Source organism: Panicum hallii, chromosome 4, assembly GCF_002211085.1.
Source record: "Panicum hallii strain FIL2 chromosome 4, PHallii_v3.1, whole genome shotgun sequence".
Lineage (NCBI taxonomy): Eukaryota > Viridiplantae > Streptophyta > Magnoliopsida > Poales > Poaceae > Panicum > Panicum hallii.
This window is the reverse complement of record NC_038045.1, coordinates 915,939-931,877: the sequence shown is the minus strand read 5'-3', so window position 1 is coordinate 931,877 and position 15,939 is coordinate 915,939. Positions and strand designations below refer to the sequence as shown.

Genomic DNA, 15,939 nt, shown 5'->3' with positions numbered 1-15,939 from the left:
TCACTTATCCCCTGACGCTGCGCTGTGCGCTGCATTGAACGTGCCAACAAACCCGAGGAGGAGGAGGAGGAAAACCCAAGCCCAAAGCCCAAAAAAAGCCAGCGTGGACTACCCCGTGCTACTCACGCCGCGACTCCAACTAGCTACTGCTACTTGTACCCGCCTCCTTCGCGCAGAGAAACCCGCACGCAAACACAGCCTCGCGCGAGCCCCTCCGATCCGAGATCTGGGCCGGCCAGCCATGGCGATTAGGGTTTGGCTCCCCGCCCTCCTCCTCGCCTTCCTCCTCGCCGCCTCCCCCTTCACCCAAGGTAACAACAGCGCGGGCGCCCGCACCGCCGCGTCTCCACCTCCTCTCTCTCGCTTCCCGCCACTCAGATCCGCTCCGGGGACCTCCCGCTCTTCGGGAATTCCGCGCCGTGGCAGCGCTAGATCCGTGCGCGTCGCTTCTCCTTGGCGCGGAAATGGAGCTGATCGAGCTCCGTGGGGTTGGGCCGGACCAGGTTGGGACTTGGGGCGGGCTCAGGTGGAGTAGATCGGTGGTTTTGGAGGCGTTGGTCGGATGTAGAGGTGGAGTCCTAGACGCGACGGGTCGCGGTCTTGGGGAGGATTAGTTGGTATGCAGTAACTTTGTCTAGTGCACGCATCTATGTTTGCATGTTGGCCTAGCTAATCATCTGAGGACTAGCTGCTACTGAATTGATTGGAAATTGTACGAGATTTCATACTGGCACTCCAGCAGTAATTTTTCACTGGGTAAAATCTTGGAAAATAGCACTATTTTTTTTAATCCAGAACAACTCCAACATGCGATTACAGAAGTAGGAAGTATTAATACCTTGGTCGTTGTGTACAATACGCAATTTATATTGAGTTGCGTGGGTTTCTATTCCAAGAACGCATACTAATGTAGTCTCCACATTGCTTATCTTTTAATCAGCCAGGATAAGTTTCTATAAGTATTTTCTCATTGATCTACACACTGCATGTCTTTTAATCAGCTAGGATAAGTTTACAATAAGTATTTTCTCTAATTGACCTACTGACATCTTATACTAGAAGCTCAAAGTGGATTTCATTGCTGGTGTTAAAAGGTATTTCTTGTTGCTGTAAGGATGCCTTATCCTGTTGCATTACCTAACATTGCTAGCATGGTGATCTCTTCCTGAGTTTTTTGGGACCTATTGAGTTGGCTAATAGAGTAGGTTTTATTTTGTGCACATTGTTCAACTTAAATTTCCTATTCTCCATTTCCACAATTGAGACTCTGTATGCACTCTTCTTTCCTAAACTATCTGTTTACACTGAATTTAATTTTCCTTCCCTTCTTACAGTTGCTAGAGCTCAGTCGGAGGAAGATGCTGCTACAGCTGAGGTTGTCGAAGGGGCTGATTTAGGAATTGTGGGTGATGATACTCAGATTTCCAGTGATGGACCTTTGAGTCCTGCTCCTGGTGTAGAGACAGTATGTGTATTCCCCAAAAATGCTGGCAAAAGTGAGTGCATTTCAACGTATTATACGTTATAGTCTCTAAACTGAATCAATTCATGGCTTATCAGAAAGGATTCCATTCATATCTGTAGCATGCGATGTTCATTTAACATTTACATGTTCTAGGGCAGCTGATTTTGTTGAATATCTGCATATTAAATCAGTAACCAATAATGCATCCCTTTTTTTTTTTTACTTTGTTGCAGTTGTACCAGCAGGTGAAGAAACTGAATTACTCGTTGGCCTGCAAAATGAGGGTAAAAAAACCTCTCCTTCCATATCTTTATTTATATTCGTCTCTCTAGCAAATCGCCATTAATGCCTTTTTATATTTTATATTTATATAAGCATTTCCTCTTCTTGCTGGTGGCTCATATTGAGTTTCATCTCTAGTTTATCAGTGTTGAAGCTAGGATTAGTGGTGGACTTGGGCTACATCTATTTACGTAGAATTTGTTTAGTGAATATTTCATGCTCATATGTTTGTGCATTCTTTGCTTTGTGTATTAGCTCATTGCAAGTACTTGTTCATTTGGGGGTAGCATGCAGTTTTGAAATCGTTTCAATTTAGTCAATGCTCTATCCTGCTAGTTTGTATATAAGCTGTGTAATCATCATGTTTGTTATCACCAATTAAAAGAAATTTGGATTACGTTGGACTAAATGGAGAACATAGATTGTAACTGTAAGGCATCCTTGGCCCTTGACAGCACCACTTCGAGTTTTCTTTGGGCAACAGATGCTTCTATAGTCCTGGCAAATTGAATTGGGTACTCTTGTTTCATTTTATATTAGATGTTGGGTACAATTGGTTTAATGCATGTTTGTTTGCAGCTAGAAGAAAAGCTAATTACTGCGGATGGTAGTCTTACACCGTTTGCTTACATTGTATTTACAGGTGAATCAACTTTGAATGTTGTTGCTGTCCATTCAACTCTCCATCTTCCTTATGACCATAGTATGTATGGCCAGAACCTTACTGTTCAGGTGAGGATATGGGCTCCTTATTGTTTATCATCTTTTATTCTAGCTGAAGTAGCCATCTCTGGTGGATATATGCATTATCAAACCATCGACCCAGTTACCATATATTAAGTTTTGATTGCTTGAGAGATGTAATTATGCGGAAAATAGGGGAGGAAGGACTCCTATGCTTTGTTAGGACCTCCTGTTCTTGCTTGGTGGTTGTTTTTTTTGAATTGATGTGTGTGCAAAGGCTCTCAGTGATTTAGGGTGGGTTTGGGGTGCATTGGAGTGGTGTGCATTTTGTTGGCCGTGCACCACTTTTTGTTCTTAAGAATGACACAAAGCTCTCATGTGTGTTTGATAAGAAAAAAAATGTAGGGAGTTTGCTATTGCTTTGTTGATTTTCCTTCAGCTCATAGTTGCTCTGGATCACATGCATATCTTGATTATACAAAACGGAAGAGGGCGTCCACTGAATGGGTCTTATACTCTGATTGGGGGTAGAGGGTGGTTGGGTTGTTTTGGGTGTGTCCAGACTCCAGAGCTGGAGGTGGGAGATGTGGGAACAGGGTGGGGGTGTGAGAGCCAGTCAAAGTATGCGAGTCTTTCTAGGATCTGCTCATTTGCTACTACTGAATTAAGTTGCATAGTGGGAATGGAGATGTAGAATAAGACTTAGAGAGGGTCCTTGGGTGAGGTCGAGAGTGTGGACAAGTTAGGCTCATAGTTAGATAACATATTTCTTAAAAAAATATTAATAACTTTGTTATTTCATGTTTTCTTTGTACAGAAATTCTTCAATGCATCAGTTCCTGTTTCTGTGCAAGCAACTTTCCCCTATACATTCGTTGTGAGCAAGTTCTTGCAGGTGTGTTAATTTCTCTCTTACCATTGAGACAGTCTAAGTCCACGATGATTATATTTCTTTTACCTTGAAATAACTAATGAATGATGATGCTCATTTAAACTGTGAAGACTAATGCTTTATGCTCTTGCAGCCTGGAGCCTATGATCTAGTTGGTTACATAGTGTATGAGATTGATCAGCACCCTTACCAGAATGTATTCTACAATGGCACGATTGAGGTTGTTGAGGCTGGAGGCTTACTCAGTGTTGAATCTGTCTTCCTTATTACCCTTGGAATTGCACTTCTTGGTCTCTTTGGATTGTGGGCATATGGCCAGGTTCAGCAGCTGTCGAAGGTAATCCTGTTTTCAGGCTTCGAAATTTCCTTTCCTTAGGGAAATATATGTTCCTTCTGTAAACATGAGCTGTTCAGCATTCAATTAACCATAGCCCATGGTGAACTGGTAATTCAGACTTTTTTTTGTGATTTACCTGAGTCTAGTAAATAAGAATTTTCCATTACCGATGTTCATTCTAGGACTGGGAGTACTCATACAGACTCCAGCACGTACACACTAAATTCCTGTGGTGCATCATGTGCTTTTTGTTCTCAGCTTACAGAGTACAGTATCTTTTTCTCGTCAACTTAGTTTGGCGATGATTAATGCAAACCCACTTCTGTTATAATTACCGCATGTCTTGGGGTCCTATATTTTTCCTCAGCAACTTGTTTCTTGGTTGTAGAAAACAAAGAAGGCCCCTAAGGTGGAGCTTGGAACTGGAACAACTGATGCCAACATCGATGAGTGGCTGGAGGTATGTTTCTGCTGATGAAATTTCTTTTTGGAAATCAGAACCATGTCAAGGACTGACGCCCATTCCTGTTTTACCTTGCAGGGCACTTCGTTTGCGCAGAGAAGCAAATCCAAGAAGAAGCAGACCTGAGGCTCCTGAGTCTAGTTAATCATTTGAGGATCTAGAATGAGGCAAGTGAGGGTAGCACCTCACAATCACAAGTGACTTTTGTTGAAGATAGTTGGGAAGGGAGGTTTTGAAAACTGTAGTTTCGTGGTCGCACATCTTTGTTAACACCAGTTTCGGCCTTGTTGTGTACTTTACATGGAAACTTTTCTTCAAACAAAATTTTGTTAAAAAAAGGTATATGCTATAGCTGCAGGGATTTTCTGATCTTGAATTTTCAGTGCATGGATGGAGGATTTGTTTTTAAGGATACCGCCTACTGGCTGGAAAGCTTGGCATAGCTATCCACGTTCCCGTTCTGTTTCCCATCGCCGGGCTCCTAGCCCATCATCGCAAAGTTTATATGCGAGGAAAAATATAGCTTTTTTGGGAATGGGATTTTTTCTTTAAAAAAAACACAGGCATGAACTCGTCAATTGGGATCGAAGATGAGGGGCCCACTGGACACAGCCCCGCGCCTCACCGTCCAGGCTGGACCCATCTCCGTCCACCACCAAATCGAATCGAAGCTTCTCCTGTACGCGACCTCCCGCTGCTCCTGCGGCCTCTGGGCCGTGCACGCCCAATCCGGCAATCCCATTTCCCAAGCAATGGAGCGGGGGCGCTCAAGGCGGCGGCGATGCCCCGCGCCGTAGCACCTCGCTCCTCCGTCACCGCGTCCCCGTGCCGCTTTGCCGAACTGCCGCCGCGCGGGTCCTCTTATCCCTCCTGGGAGGCCTCAAACCCCAGCGAGCGAAGGGGCCATGGCGGCGCGAAGGAACCGCCTCCGCGTGGTCGCCGTGGACGCACCAGTGGACAACGGCATTGGTGTGTCGGTCGAGTCTCCAACCATCCCTCTGACGTTCGCCGCCGCCGCCCTCCCAAACTCCAAACCCTAGCGGAGGGCGCGCGGGCGGAGGGCCCGTGGCGAAGTCGGCAGGGCAAAGGGCGCAACGATTTGTGTGACCTGCAGTCGTGATGGGCTGTCAAATCTCTTGTGTTTCAATCCATATGGGTCAGAACGGTGTTAGGGGCCGTTCGGTTGTGCCGGAACATTCCAGGATTTATTCCAACTGATGAAAGTTTATATAAATTTGTGAAGTAATCCGACTCGGAATTATTCCAAGCCATCATTCCGTGGTAAACGAACGGCCCCTTAGGGGTTTTCATGGGAGGTACGCTAGGCAATCGTGTGCTCCTGTTTCATGGCGTATTGCTACCCCGAATTTGTTGTGGGAACTCCTGTGGCTGCAATGTGGTTTGCTGCTATTGTTTGCTGGGTATCCTGGTTGTCTGTTAGGATTGTTAGGGACCCACTAGGTATATATGGTGCTACCTTGTGGCTGCAAATTGTGCCTGGTTAATGGATATGGCAAATTTGTGGTGCATTTACTTCTAATTATTGCTGGCACGTATTTGGAGCATGGCTGCAAATTGTGCCTGGTTATGGCAATAAATATTTTTTTAGGTCAAATTCGAAGATTGAGATTCATGCAGCTTGTACATAAATATGTATATGTCAAGTCAAGTATGGGAGATCCATGCACTTCTTAAGCAATTTTGTATGTATCTGTGACAAGCATAGGGATTCATAGACTTTTGGATGCGATTTTGTTTGTATTTGGATGAACCTGGAGATTCATGTACTTTGTATGCTGTTTGTTGTATTTGTTCATTGGGTTGATTATGGATCATAAGTATCTTTCACCTGGACCTCTCTGATTTTACCACTTGCCATGTAGATAAATGAGTTTATTTAGCCTTGTGCTTCACATTGCGGAATAGATGAAGGCTAGGTGCCTAGGTGAAGTGGAGAAACAGATCTTGTAAGTTGTAACTTTAATTATCTGTTCAGATGCACTAATGAGTAAGGAAGCAAATTGCATGTCACAAATTGTAACTTTAATAGAATTGCCGTGCCTGTTTGTAATTCATTCACAGCATTGTGGACATGAGCTAGACATTATCACTGGAGTTGGGAGTTGGGGGGGGGGGTGATCAGGCTGGTTGGCTAATTTAGATGATGCTATGTGTGGGGCTATATCAACCTTCCATCCTATGTTCTGGCATGAGAAGAACATATATGCCTTCTGATCTGGTGTTTCATATTTTAATTCTATTTGAATGTTCATTCAGCATGGGAAAGTGGTGCATTTTCTGCCTGCTTTCACAAGCTTCAGCTCTGCAACATTTGTAGATGCCTTTTATACTGTCACACTTTACATTGAATTTTTTTCAAATCAAAACAAGTGTGAAATACTTCAGTGGTAGTAACTTATCATTTAGGAATATTACTACATGACTACTATCATCAATGTCGTACTTTTTCTTGTTCACTTTTTTTTTTGCGCGATAACTGTAGCACCATATATTTGTAGCAACTAGGAATGAGTTTGGCAACATGTGTTATCGTTGTGTGCTTCACAGAATAGTACTGCAGTTTTTATACAGTCTACTTATAAAATTGGGGCTTCCAGTTACCTCTTTGGATAAAGAAAGAAGTGAATTTGGCAGTTTGACATACCAATTGGTCACTGACCAGTAATTTTTAACCTCTGTTTCTTTTTGTTATGTAGTGAAATTACGTTACTCCCCTTGTTTTTTCCACAGGTGAACATAGAAGCCCAGACTTCTACTGTTTTGATGTTAGAATTCCCAGATGTCACGAAAAATTTACATGGATGCTCTTGCCAGGAAGTGCTTCTGATGTGGTAGGTTTGTCCATACCCCCATTCGCAGATGATTGAACTTTCATTTAACACTACATTATATGTGTGATATATACCATGTTGTTAATAGAATATTGATGATGTGCATGAATGCATGCTTATAATGCAAAACTTGTTATCTATCTCATTGTCTTGAAAACTTACAAGCTGCACTTGCGCCAATGCTTGCCTATCTGGGTCTTTCCTTTAATGTATGCTATCTAATCAAGTTTTCCCATACTGGTTAAAAACTGCGAGTGACTGTAACATCAAACACATGTTACTGCTGATGCTGTTAGTGCTTTCTTTCAGTTCCTCAACTTTCTAGTTTGGCTCCCTGAAGACCTCAAACCTTGAAAATTTGTGCGAGAAATCTTTCCTTTTGAAAATAAGCTTCTACAGGTCCTATGCCAGAAGGGGCTAGTCTTTCGGTGGACGTAGACCTTAATACTTGTGAGTTGCGACTCAACGTTTTCAATGTTACCGAACATGAAATTTTAGTGTTTTGTTTCAACTGTAGAAGGACTGGGGTTTGGAGGGCCACCTAGCCCTAAAAGTTGGAATGGTACCTGAGTAGTCCAATGCAACCTTTGTTTTTCAATGCTGGAATTTCTTTCACTGTAGTTCACTGTATACTATGGCAGCCATTTCTTGGTTGCGAACATATAATGGCAGCGACTAAACATTGTAAAGATAAAGGAAATATTGAGATTGGGAGTTTAGGAGCTGGAAAAAGTTGGCATGATACCTGGTGCTGAAATTTCTTTCACTGTAGATTACTGGATAATATGGCAGCCATTATATACTGGAAAGATAAAGAATTGTGATGTTTGAATACACCTCCTATTGGGAAGCTGCAATAGTGTACCTATAGTTGCCATGCCAACTTGAGATATAGTTTAGATGGCACAAGATGAACCACATCTAGTGTACCCAAAGTTGTAAATTCGTCTAAGAAATAACTCTTTCTCCCTGATCTCTGCATTAAGCATCTGGCTTCATGCTAGAATGGCAATGAACCCTTCTTTTGGGAATCCAACCTAATTTCACCGGCATGATAAAATTATGACGGTAAAATACATAAAGAGTGCTAAAACCCCAAGTTGGAATGATAAATCTCAACTCCGGATGATAAATACAATGGTATGATAAGCTGCCCTATTAGTCGATAAATCCATCCTGTTGGATGATTAAATCTACTACGAACCAACAGGTCTGGCATTTTTCACTACTTAAGCAAACAGAAACTAACAGGTGTTCGATGATAAAATCTACATCGAACCAACAGGTTTGACAAGTTTCATCATCAGCTGGAATGCTTGTTCAGTCAACCACACTAGCAACATGTTTCAATTAGTAGGAATGCTTGTTCAGTCAAGGCGTAGGAAATCATCTACATCAGATTCTTAACATCAGCAGATAACTGCACTTTATTCTCCCTGCTAGATATCATGTAATGCGGAGACTTTGCCCTTAACTCCTCACTTGCTTCCTGTATTTTCAGAGACATGGAAAAACACAAGTGTTTACATATATACTCTGCGCCTGAATCAATTAGTCATTTGTTTCCCATGTTTGGAACTTTCCTAGCACCGTTTTGAACAACGCTTCCTACAGTTCAGTACTTCTTAGTATAGGTAACATCTCCTGAAGCAATGTCTGCAGGTATTTGCCTCTTTCTTTGATTGTCCTCTTGGGGACTCTCCTAAAACGCATCTCCCATCCTATCATCATCGTCTGTGCCCGTCTGATCATCATCGGCTGATCCATCAGATTCCTCATTGGTTTTTCCATCTGATTCCTCACTGCCTTGTTTGCTACTATTCCCAGTCTTTGTAAGATCAGTTCTGATGAGGTTTTCATCGTGATGAAAGCCCATATGATCATCATGGGCTCATCCATCAGACTTATCCTTTTTTTTATTGGGGTTCTTTGCTTGGTTTGGACCCGGCGAAATGCGCAAACCTCGCTCCAAGGCGGGACGAAGTACTAGCGGTCGTAGTCGAAGTCGACGGCGGCGGGCCGGTTCAGCGCCACGTAAGCTGCATTGCTCCATGGCTGGCGATCTGCCAAGGGATAAGATCTAGAAGGCGTTGAATTACCATTGGACAGATCAGATAGCGGCTGTAGGGTCTACCATATGAAGCTTATCGAATAGATGGCCTTTTACGGTTCTGCCGCGGCAGGTGTTCACATAAAAGTATAAACCCGATGACATCCAGCACACCAGTGCATAATCATGATAGGCTTTGCTCTTTTCCTTTTAGGGCACGATAGGCTTTACTCGACCGGATCCCAAAAAGAACACGTTCACCATTTGAAATCCAAACAGGGGCAAGAACGTCAGATTCTTTTTTTTTGTCGTTTTCTGCTTGCCTAATTTTTCTTCGTCGTAATCTTATTTTCTTCTTCGTCGTCAAAAGCGATGGTTTGAACCCACGGAACACGCGTTCAGGTCCAGGGCCTAGCGAGATGAGACGAATGGAACAAAGAAGCATCGGGACAAACCAACCTACCTCAATTCTGGCGCTCCCTGCCAAACGGTGCAAAATGCCACCAAAACCTGCAGCAAGTGGCAACAAAATGATTAATTTCCTCTCGGATCAACAGCAAATGTGGCACTTGCATGGAGATGAATAGCAAGGTGGCGCTGCAGCCATGCTATGTGCATGAAGTGCTACCGCCAATGTTGAGAACCGGGAGCTGAATATTCAATCCGTTTTTGCTGTTATGTTGAAAGATGGTGGCTTGTGCATCTCTTCAAGATGACGTATGTATTGCTAACACGTTTGGTTGACAAAAGTGCTGCATTTTTGCTTTCTTAACTGTCAGCATTGGACCTTTGTGCTCAAATGTCGATTTCCTGTAAAAAAAAAAAAACTAGCACAACCTTGCTTGTACTTCGTACCTGATGATTACATCAGTGCACATTAACTTGCAACAGTCCCTGCATTTGGCCTGATCATTCAGATACCTGTCTGGCGTTTCATATAGTTATCTTTGTGTGATGTTGTGCTGTTAATTCCATCCATTATTTCTGCTAGATCTGGCATGACATAGGAGAGTGGTCCCTAATCCTGATGAGAGAAGCAGGACATGCGTAGCACTTGGTTGTCTCAATGGTAGCCATCTAATTTCCTTCAAAAAAAAAAGATGGTAGCCATCTAAAAGCTCTGCTACCAAGCATAAGCACCTTAATCGAGCAGCAGTACTCCTGCCTTTCTTTCGAGGGAAAACGGCCAAGTACCTTGCATGAAATTAACAGAACGAAGAAATTACTGTCTGCTCCTTTCGATTGCATGTTCCTAACTGTACTCTTAGAGCCAGAGACCCAGTAAGGCCCTAAACAGCCAATTTTTTAGCAGCCTCATTGCTTGAGCTTTAAGACACCTTTTCTCTGCTGTATGATATGAAGTGTGGATACATGGATTTCACTGAACTAAAGATATAGTAGCTGTATTGATTGAATCATGTGCTATTTATCCTGGTTTGCAGGCGCTCAAGATCCCAGTCCTGCCCCTTCTGTCGGGACAGCCTCAAGCGAGTAAATTCCAGTGACCCGTGGATGTTCACTGACTGCCGAGACGTAGTTGACATGGCAACGGTGACCAGAGAGAACATCAGGCGCCTGTTTATGTACATCGAAAAGCTGCCTCTGGTCACGCCGGAAAACATCTTCTACGCCTATGATTCTCATGTAAAATAGCTCGAGCTGCACATGATGACTTGCTCACCATTGTTTTCTGAGAGTGATGACGCATGGCTTATTGATTCATGCAGAGGATGTTCCTCGTCCTAGGCTTATTGATTCATGCAGAGGATGTTCCTCGTCCTAGGATGTGGCTAATCTTGGAGCAGCCTGTGGACTCTGACAAGAGACCTTGAGAGCTCTGACTGGGTGTAGAGTCTGTTCAGGTTTTTGTAAATGTGTTGTACATATTTATGGTGCAATGGAAAATCTTTAGGGAAAAAGCGTTGTGTTCCAAAGTATGGAAGCTCTAGCTGAGATACACTTGGTGCTTGTGTTGGGTTCGATTTTAAGCTTGAAATGCTCTGTAGTTTCAATTCGATATATCTGTGTTTCAACCCTTTTGCTTGCTATCGGTGCAAAGCTATGATACTGAAATTTTTGGGTTTAAAATACCTACCGGTCTGGATATATTTGTGTTTCGGTGATAGAATTCCTACCAGTCTGGCTTAAAATTCAATGCAAGGGCTACAGGCAAAACTACTCAACGGTGTCGGTTGAGACATCATGTAGAGCGAGGCTGGCTACATCACAGGCGAAGCTAGGAAATTTTATCGTCGATACCAGTGCAATGTACTTAATCTATACTTTTAAAACTATAATTTTATGGATAACACAATAAAAACTAAATGATGATATATTATAAGATTGTTAAAGTTTACAATAGTAATTATCCTTTACAATTTCAATTCTTCGCTACCACCATTGCCATCCATCTTATAAAAAGCAAACACTAAGGTCAATCTCGTGGGGGTTTCATAAGAATTTTATGGGCACTAAATACAGCAAATTTGATGACATGCTAGGGTAATTATGAGGAGAGAGGAGGGAAAGTTTTATAGGATAATAGAGGAGTTTCATCACCGTTACACTGCAGTTACCAAGTTCTCAATCTTGGTAACTGTGCAATAAAACTATGCACTGCGGTCAGTCTCAATGGGATTTCAGAAGTTTTATGTGTATTAAATATTATACCACATCAGCAAATTTGTTGATATGGCAGGGTAATTATAAGAAGAGTGAAGGGAGAGTTTCATAGGATGAGTGAGGAATTTCATCACGATTACACTATTCTATCACAGTTACCAAGTTCTAGGTCTCGATAACTGTGCAATAAAACTATGCAGTGTGGCCTGTCTCAATGGCGTTTCGCAAGGAGTTTATAGGTATGACATCAGCAAATTTGCTCACATAGCAGGGTAATTATAAAGAGAGAGAATGAAGAGTTATATGGGATGAGAGTGGAGGTTATCACTGTAACACTCCTTTAACACAGTTACCAAGTTCTCAGCCTTGGTAATGTACAATAAAATCATATACCGAGACTGACCTAGCATCATCATCTGAAATATCTGAATATGCCAGAACCACTATAATGAGTTATCAAAACAATTAATCGTTTACCTGACATTTGCATTTGCTAAAAAAAAGATTAAAAAATGAAGAATGAAATTAAGCTCTTCTGGCCTCCACTTGCTTACGGAAATATCATCCATGTAGCTGACAACGACAACTGCACCCTAGCTCCGCCCCTAGCCTACGGCGCTCCATGAAGGAATACTCCGTACACGACACTGGAGAACAGGTCATTAAATAGCTTGGAGGCCAAACACTCACCGTGTACTCCCGGAATAATTATGGACCAAGCATAGCGGCAGGCGATAGCTACCGGTGGCTATAAATTAGGCGCGCCGTAAATGCCGTACCATAACAACCAAACAACTGGACGCTGATTCTCTTCCATTTTGAATTTTCAGAAAAAAAAACTTTCATCTTTTGGCACTGACAGGTGATGCAAACTAGAATACCAACAACAGGCAATCAGATCGAAATAAATGGATGAACCAGCTGATGGAAAATGAAAAACAAATCAAATATTTCTGTGTTTGGTCAGTGAAGGCACCAGTCATGCCCTCATCTCTTTCTGAAACATTTCACTGCAACATTCTTCCCCTACACTGTTGGGGTTATATGGGCCAGTCACATACTACTCAAATATCTGTACATGTTGAAAGGCATTCAAAAGTAGCCATTCAAAACTATTCTACCACTGCTGCTGCTATTCCATCATAAGGATCATCTCTCCAGAAGAAAAAAGGTATAATCTTATCATCCTTCCGAAACCCTTGGATCAAAATTCTGTCCTAAGGGTTCGTCATAAGAGGTCAGTAAAATCTTAGTTGTTGACCTGAAATGAAAAGATCTCAAGGCTTTACTGATGGTGAGCACTAGAATGTTGTAAGCTGCAAGAGAAAGCACTTGTATGGAAATATCCCACCTTGTCTAAAATCCGCAGTTTCCATGAATCATTCCTACGAGATGTGTTAGGTTCAGCATAGTCTGGACCATGTTGGGACTGGTTTCTCAGTAGAGGCAGCCTAGCAGGCACAGTGGTGTCATCATCACTGTCATAGTCAGTCTCTCGGTCAGGCCCAAGGGTCCTGAGTACCATCCCAAGAATGATTGATAACACCTGAAAGTTAACTGAATGTGTTAACAGAGGATCACTCATGCTCAAAAGCTTGGTTTCTCTTCAGAAGGTACAATTGCAGATGCAGTTACTCCAATAAAAAAGAGGCAGAGGTCAAACAAAGTTTTCTTTCCCCCAAAACAAGACAGCCCCTGATGCCACTTAAAAATCAATTACTAACAATGTTAGACAAATGAATGTAAGATCACTGTACCAGTCGTGTATGGTTGCTTCTCAAGCATTTGTAACAGAGCATGTGCCCGAGGTCAGTTTTTTTCTAAGCATTCTACAAAGGTAGATTGTTAAAACCTACTACACAGTGCCACCATACTTAACTAAGCATACTAGTGTCTTCTATCTTCGTTCACAAGAACTTCCACAGCATGTATTGCTCATAGGGCAGGTAGAACTATACAATGACGAAGATTGCATTATCATGCAGTCGGGTGCAAAAGAACCTCACCTGAGCAGCCACCACTGAGAGGCCTACCCATTCGCATATCTCAAAATTTGACCTCACGAAGTCCTTGAATTCATCAAACTTGCCTGATGGGTCAGGGGGGAAATCCTGAAGGTTTGAAAATTATCAAATAGCAGATATAAGGAAAATAACATAAAGTATCATCCATAGTCAACAGCTGAGAAGCTCTTTACCTCTTCCCAGTTGGTATTCAGAAATACATCCACAGTAATCGCACCTTCCAGTATAATAAGCACAAATACAATGATCATGTACTATGTGTAACGTTAAGGAAAAAGAGACGTAATATCATTGTCAGGTCACACTGCACTTAACGTTACAGAACTCAAACAATATAACTGCAATTTGGAGGCTTCTGTGAACTAGTGGCCTGCACTCTCAATTCAGTTATACCATATATCTTTGTGGCATCTCATATGTAAAGATTATATAATCCAGAAGAAAATATAGCTTTTGCACCTAATTGAAAACCTTGGATAAATCAGCAGCAGCTGCTAAAAACTAATTCACTGTAGGTAGTCAGCGAGCAAAACGCAAGGGATGGAAGCTGGTATATCAGACATGTAATTCCATGTATCTAGCAATTCACTATAGGTAGCCAGCAAGTAAAATACAAGTAATAGAAGCTGGTATATCAAACAACATGTTTCCACGTAGTATAGGAGATAAGGAGTAGAGCAATTCAAAGGATACACAAGAAAGGCAGTGACCATTTGCAGTTTCCGCAGCAATATGCCCAGAGCAAGTCAGCAGGCACAGAAAGATCCCCAGGCCAAGAAATGTGTAGATGAACCTGCATGACCCGTAAATTTTTTCTTAGTAAATCAACCCCCAAAGAATATAGATGCAAGGTGCAGTTTTTCCACATGGTGGCAAAATATTGCTCAACAAGTCCATCTAACTACTTATTCTTAGATTATCAAGTGCACGCAGCCCTGACATCATAGTATGTTCCTAACAACAGCAAAAGCATGGGTGCTTGGCCCATTTGATTGTCTGATTGATACTACAATGTTAAGATGACGAAAGAGATTGTTAAATCGTGGCAGCTATTGGTTGTTTAACACCAGCAGCATCATTCTTTCCATATTCTTCATCAGTGCTCTTGCCCCACCAATCAACTAACCGTGGATCTCCTTTTGAGTTAGGCCGTCCCTTGCATTGCATCACATCATGCGTTCCAATCTGACGCCACATGGCAGCCGCCACCTAAATCTCTAGAGTACAAGTCCAAAACAGCGACACGAAAGCAGATCACCCTGTCACCGAATAGCACTAGCATCCACTAGACGGATACTATTTCTTTTTCTTATGCGTCACTAACTGCAACCAAATCTGCAGCGATAGTGGTATGCTGAGCTGAGGCCCTGCCCATCACCCGTCCAAAATGAGTAGCCTTTAACTGCCACAGAAGAAAAAAAAAGCGCTTTCGTTGGTGTCCGAGTAGGTTCGTTTTGTACGCCATTCCTAATCTCTTATTTCTGCACGGCATCCTCAATTGGTTGGTATGACTATGGGGAAAAATGCTCCAATAAAACAGTACAGTAATACAATTTGTTGCCAATTTAGCTTGAAACCAAACGCATTTCTCCAAGCGACGGGCGGATTGGGAGAAGAAACCAATAACAGCGAAGGGGTCGAGAAAGCTGCAAATCTAGGAACTCAGCTCCTAGCGCGCGCAGCAGTAGCAGGAACGGAGAGCGAGATCTGCTGAAGCAGGATGAGGAGGATTGGGAGGGAGAAGCGGTTGCTGACCAGGGAACGGGGAAGCGCTGGTCGAGGTCGGCGACTTCCCTGTACCACGCGCGGAGCATCCAGAGCGCGTAGAGGATGACGGCCATGCCGGCGAGCCCCACGACGGAGTTCACCGCCTTGAGCGCCGTCTGCACGCAGCTCCGCACCATCCGCCCCGCCATGCCGCCGCCGCCGCTGTGACAAACCCGTGCAAGAGCCAAGACCAGCTCCGGCCGCTCTTCTTCCTCCTAGTCCTTCCCTCCCTGGGGCCTCGGTGTCGGCGGCTTGGTATGGTTTTACTTTTTGTTGAGCGACGAAGCAAGCGGTGGTCGCAGCAGCAACTCGTGTGGGAGAAGCGGAGACCGGGTGTGGGGGTCGTGCTTCTTCGGCGGCCGGGGTTTGACGTGGTGGCGTGGCGTGGGGTTCTGGGGAAACGAAACGGAGAGGAAAAGGAAAGCGGCCGCGATCGCGGACGGGGACGGGTGTAAATGTTTGTACACTTGGGTAATCGCCGTCACGTCCCGCGCCGCATGG

General features: G+C 43.2%; 2 protein-coding genes and 1 long non-coding RNA gene across 3 annotated transcripts; 2 read left to right on the top strand and 1 right to left on the bottom strand.

Annotated features, from left to right (window-relative positions):
- The first annotated feature begins 138 nt into the window (after positions 1 to 138).
- LOC112888645 (translocon-associated protein subunit alpha) lies at positions 139 to 4,499 on the top strand. Its single transcript, XM_025954920.1, has 8 exons — positions 139 to 311; positions 1,335 to 1,496; positions 1,699 to 1,749; positions 2,391 to 2,479; positions 3,249 to 3,326; positions 3,457 to 3,660; positions 4,049 to 4,120; positions 4,202 to 4,499. The coding sequence occupies exons 1-8, from the start codon at positions 242 to 244 to the stop codon at positions 4,247 to 4,249; spliced, it is 774 nt and encodes a 257-aa protein (XP_025810705.1). The 5' UTR covers positions 139 to 241; the 3' UTR covers positions 4,250 to 4,499.
- A 1,758-nt stretch (positions 4,500 to 6,257) lies between these two features.
- LOC112888642 lies at positions 6,258 to 7,573 on the top strand. The gene is made up of 2 exons (XR_003227873.1): positions 6,258 to 6,975; positions 7,285 to 7,573. It is a non-coding gene; the product is annotated as an uncharacterized LOC112888642 (long non-coding RNA).
- A 4,968-nt stretch (positions 7,574 to 12,541) lies between these two features.
- LOC112889293 (tetraspanin-19-like) lies at positions 12,542 to 15,864 on the bottom strand. The gene is made up of 6 exons (XM_025955851.1): positions 15,427 to 15,864; positions 14,365 to 14,464; positions 13,845 to 13,925; positions 13,654 to 13,758; positions 12,999 to 13,193; positions 12,542 to 12,908 (listed from the first exon to the last, which is right to left on the bottom strand). Exons 1-6 carry the CDS (start codon positions 15,585 to 15,587, stop codon positions 12,897 to 12,899), a joined length of 654 nt encoding a protein of 217 aa, XP_025811636.1. The 5' UTR covers positions 15,588 to 15,864; the 3' UTR covers positions 12,542 to 12,896.
- Between the last annotated feature and the right edge of the window lie 75 nt (positions 15,865 to 15,939).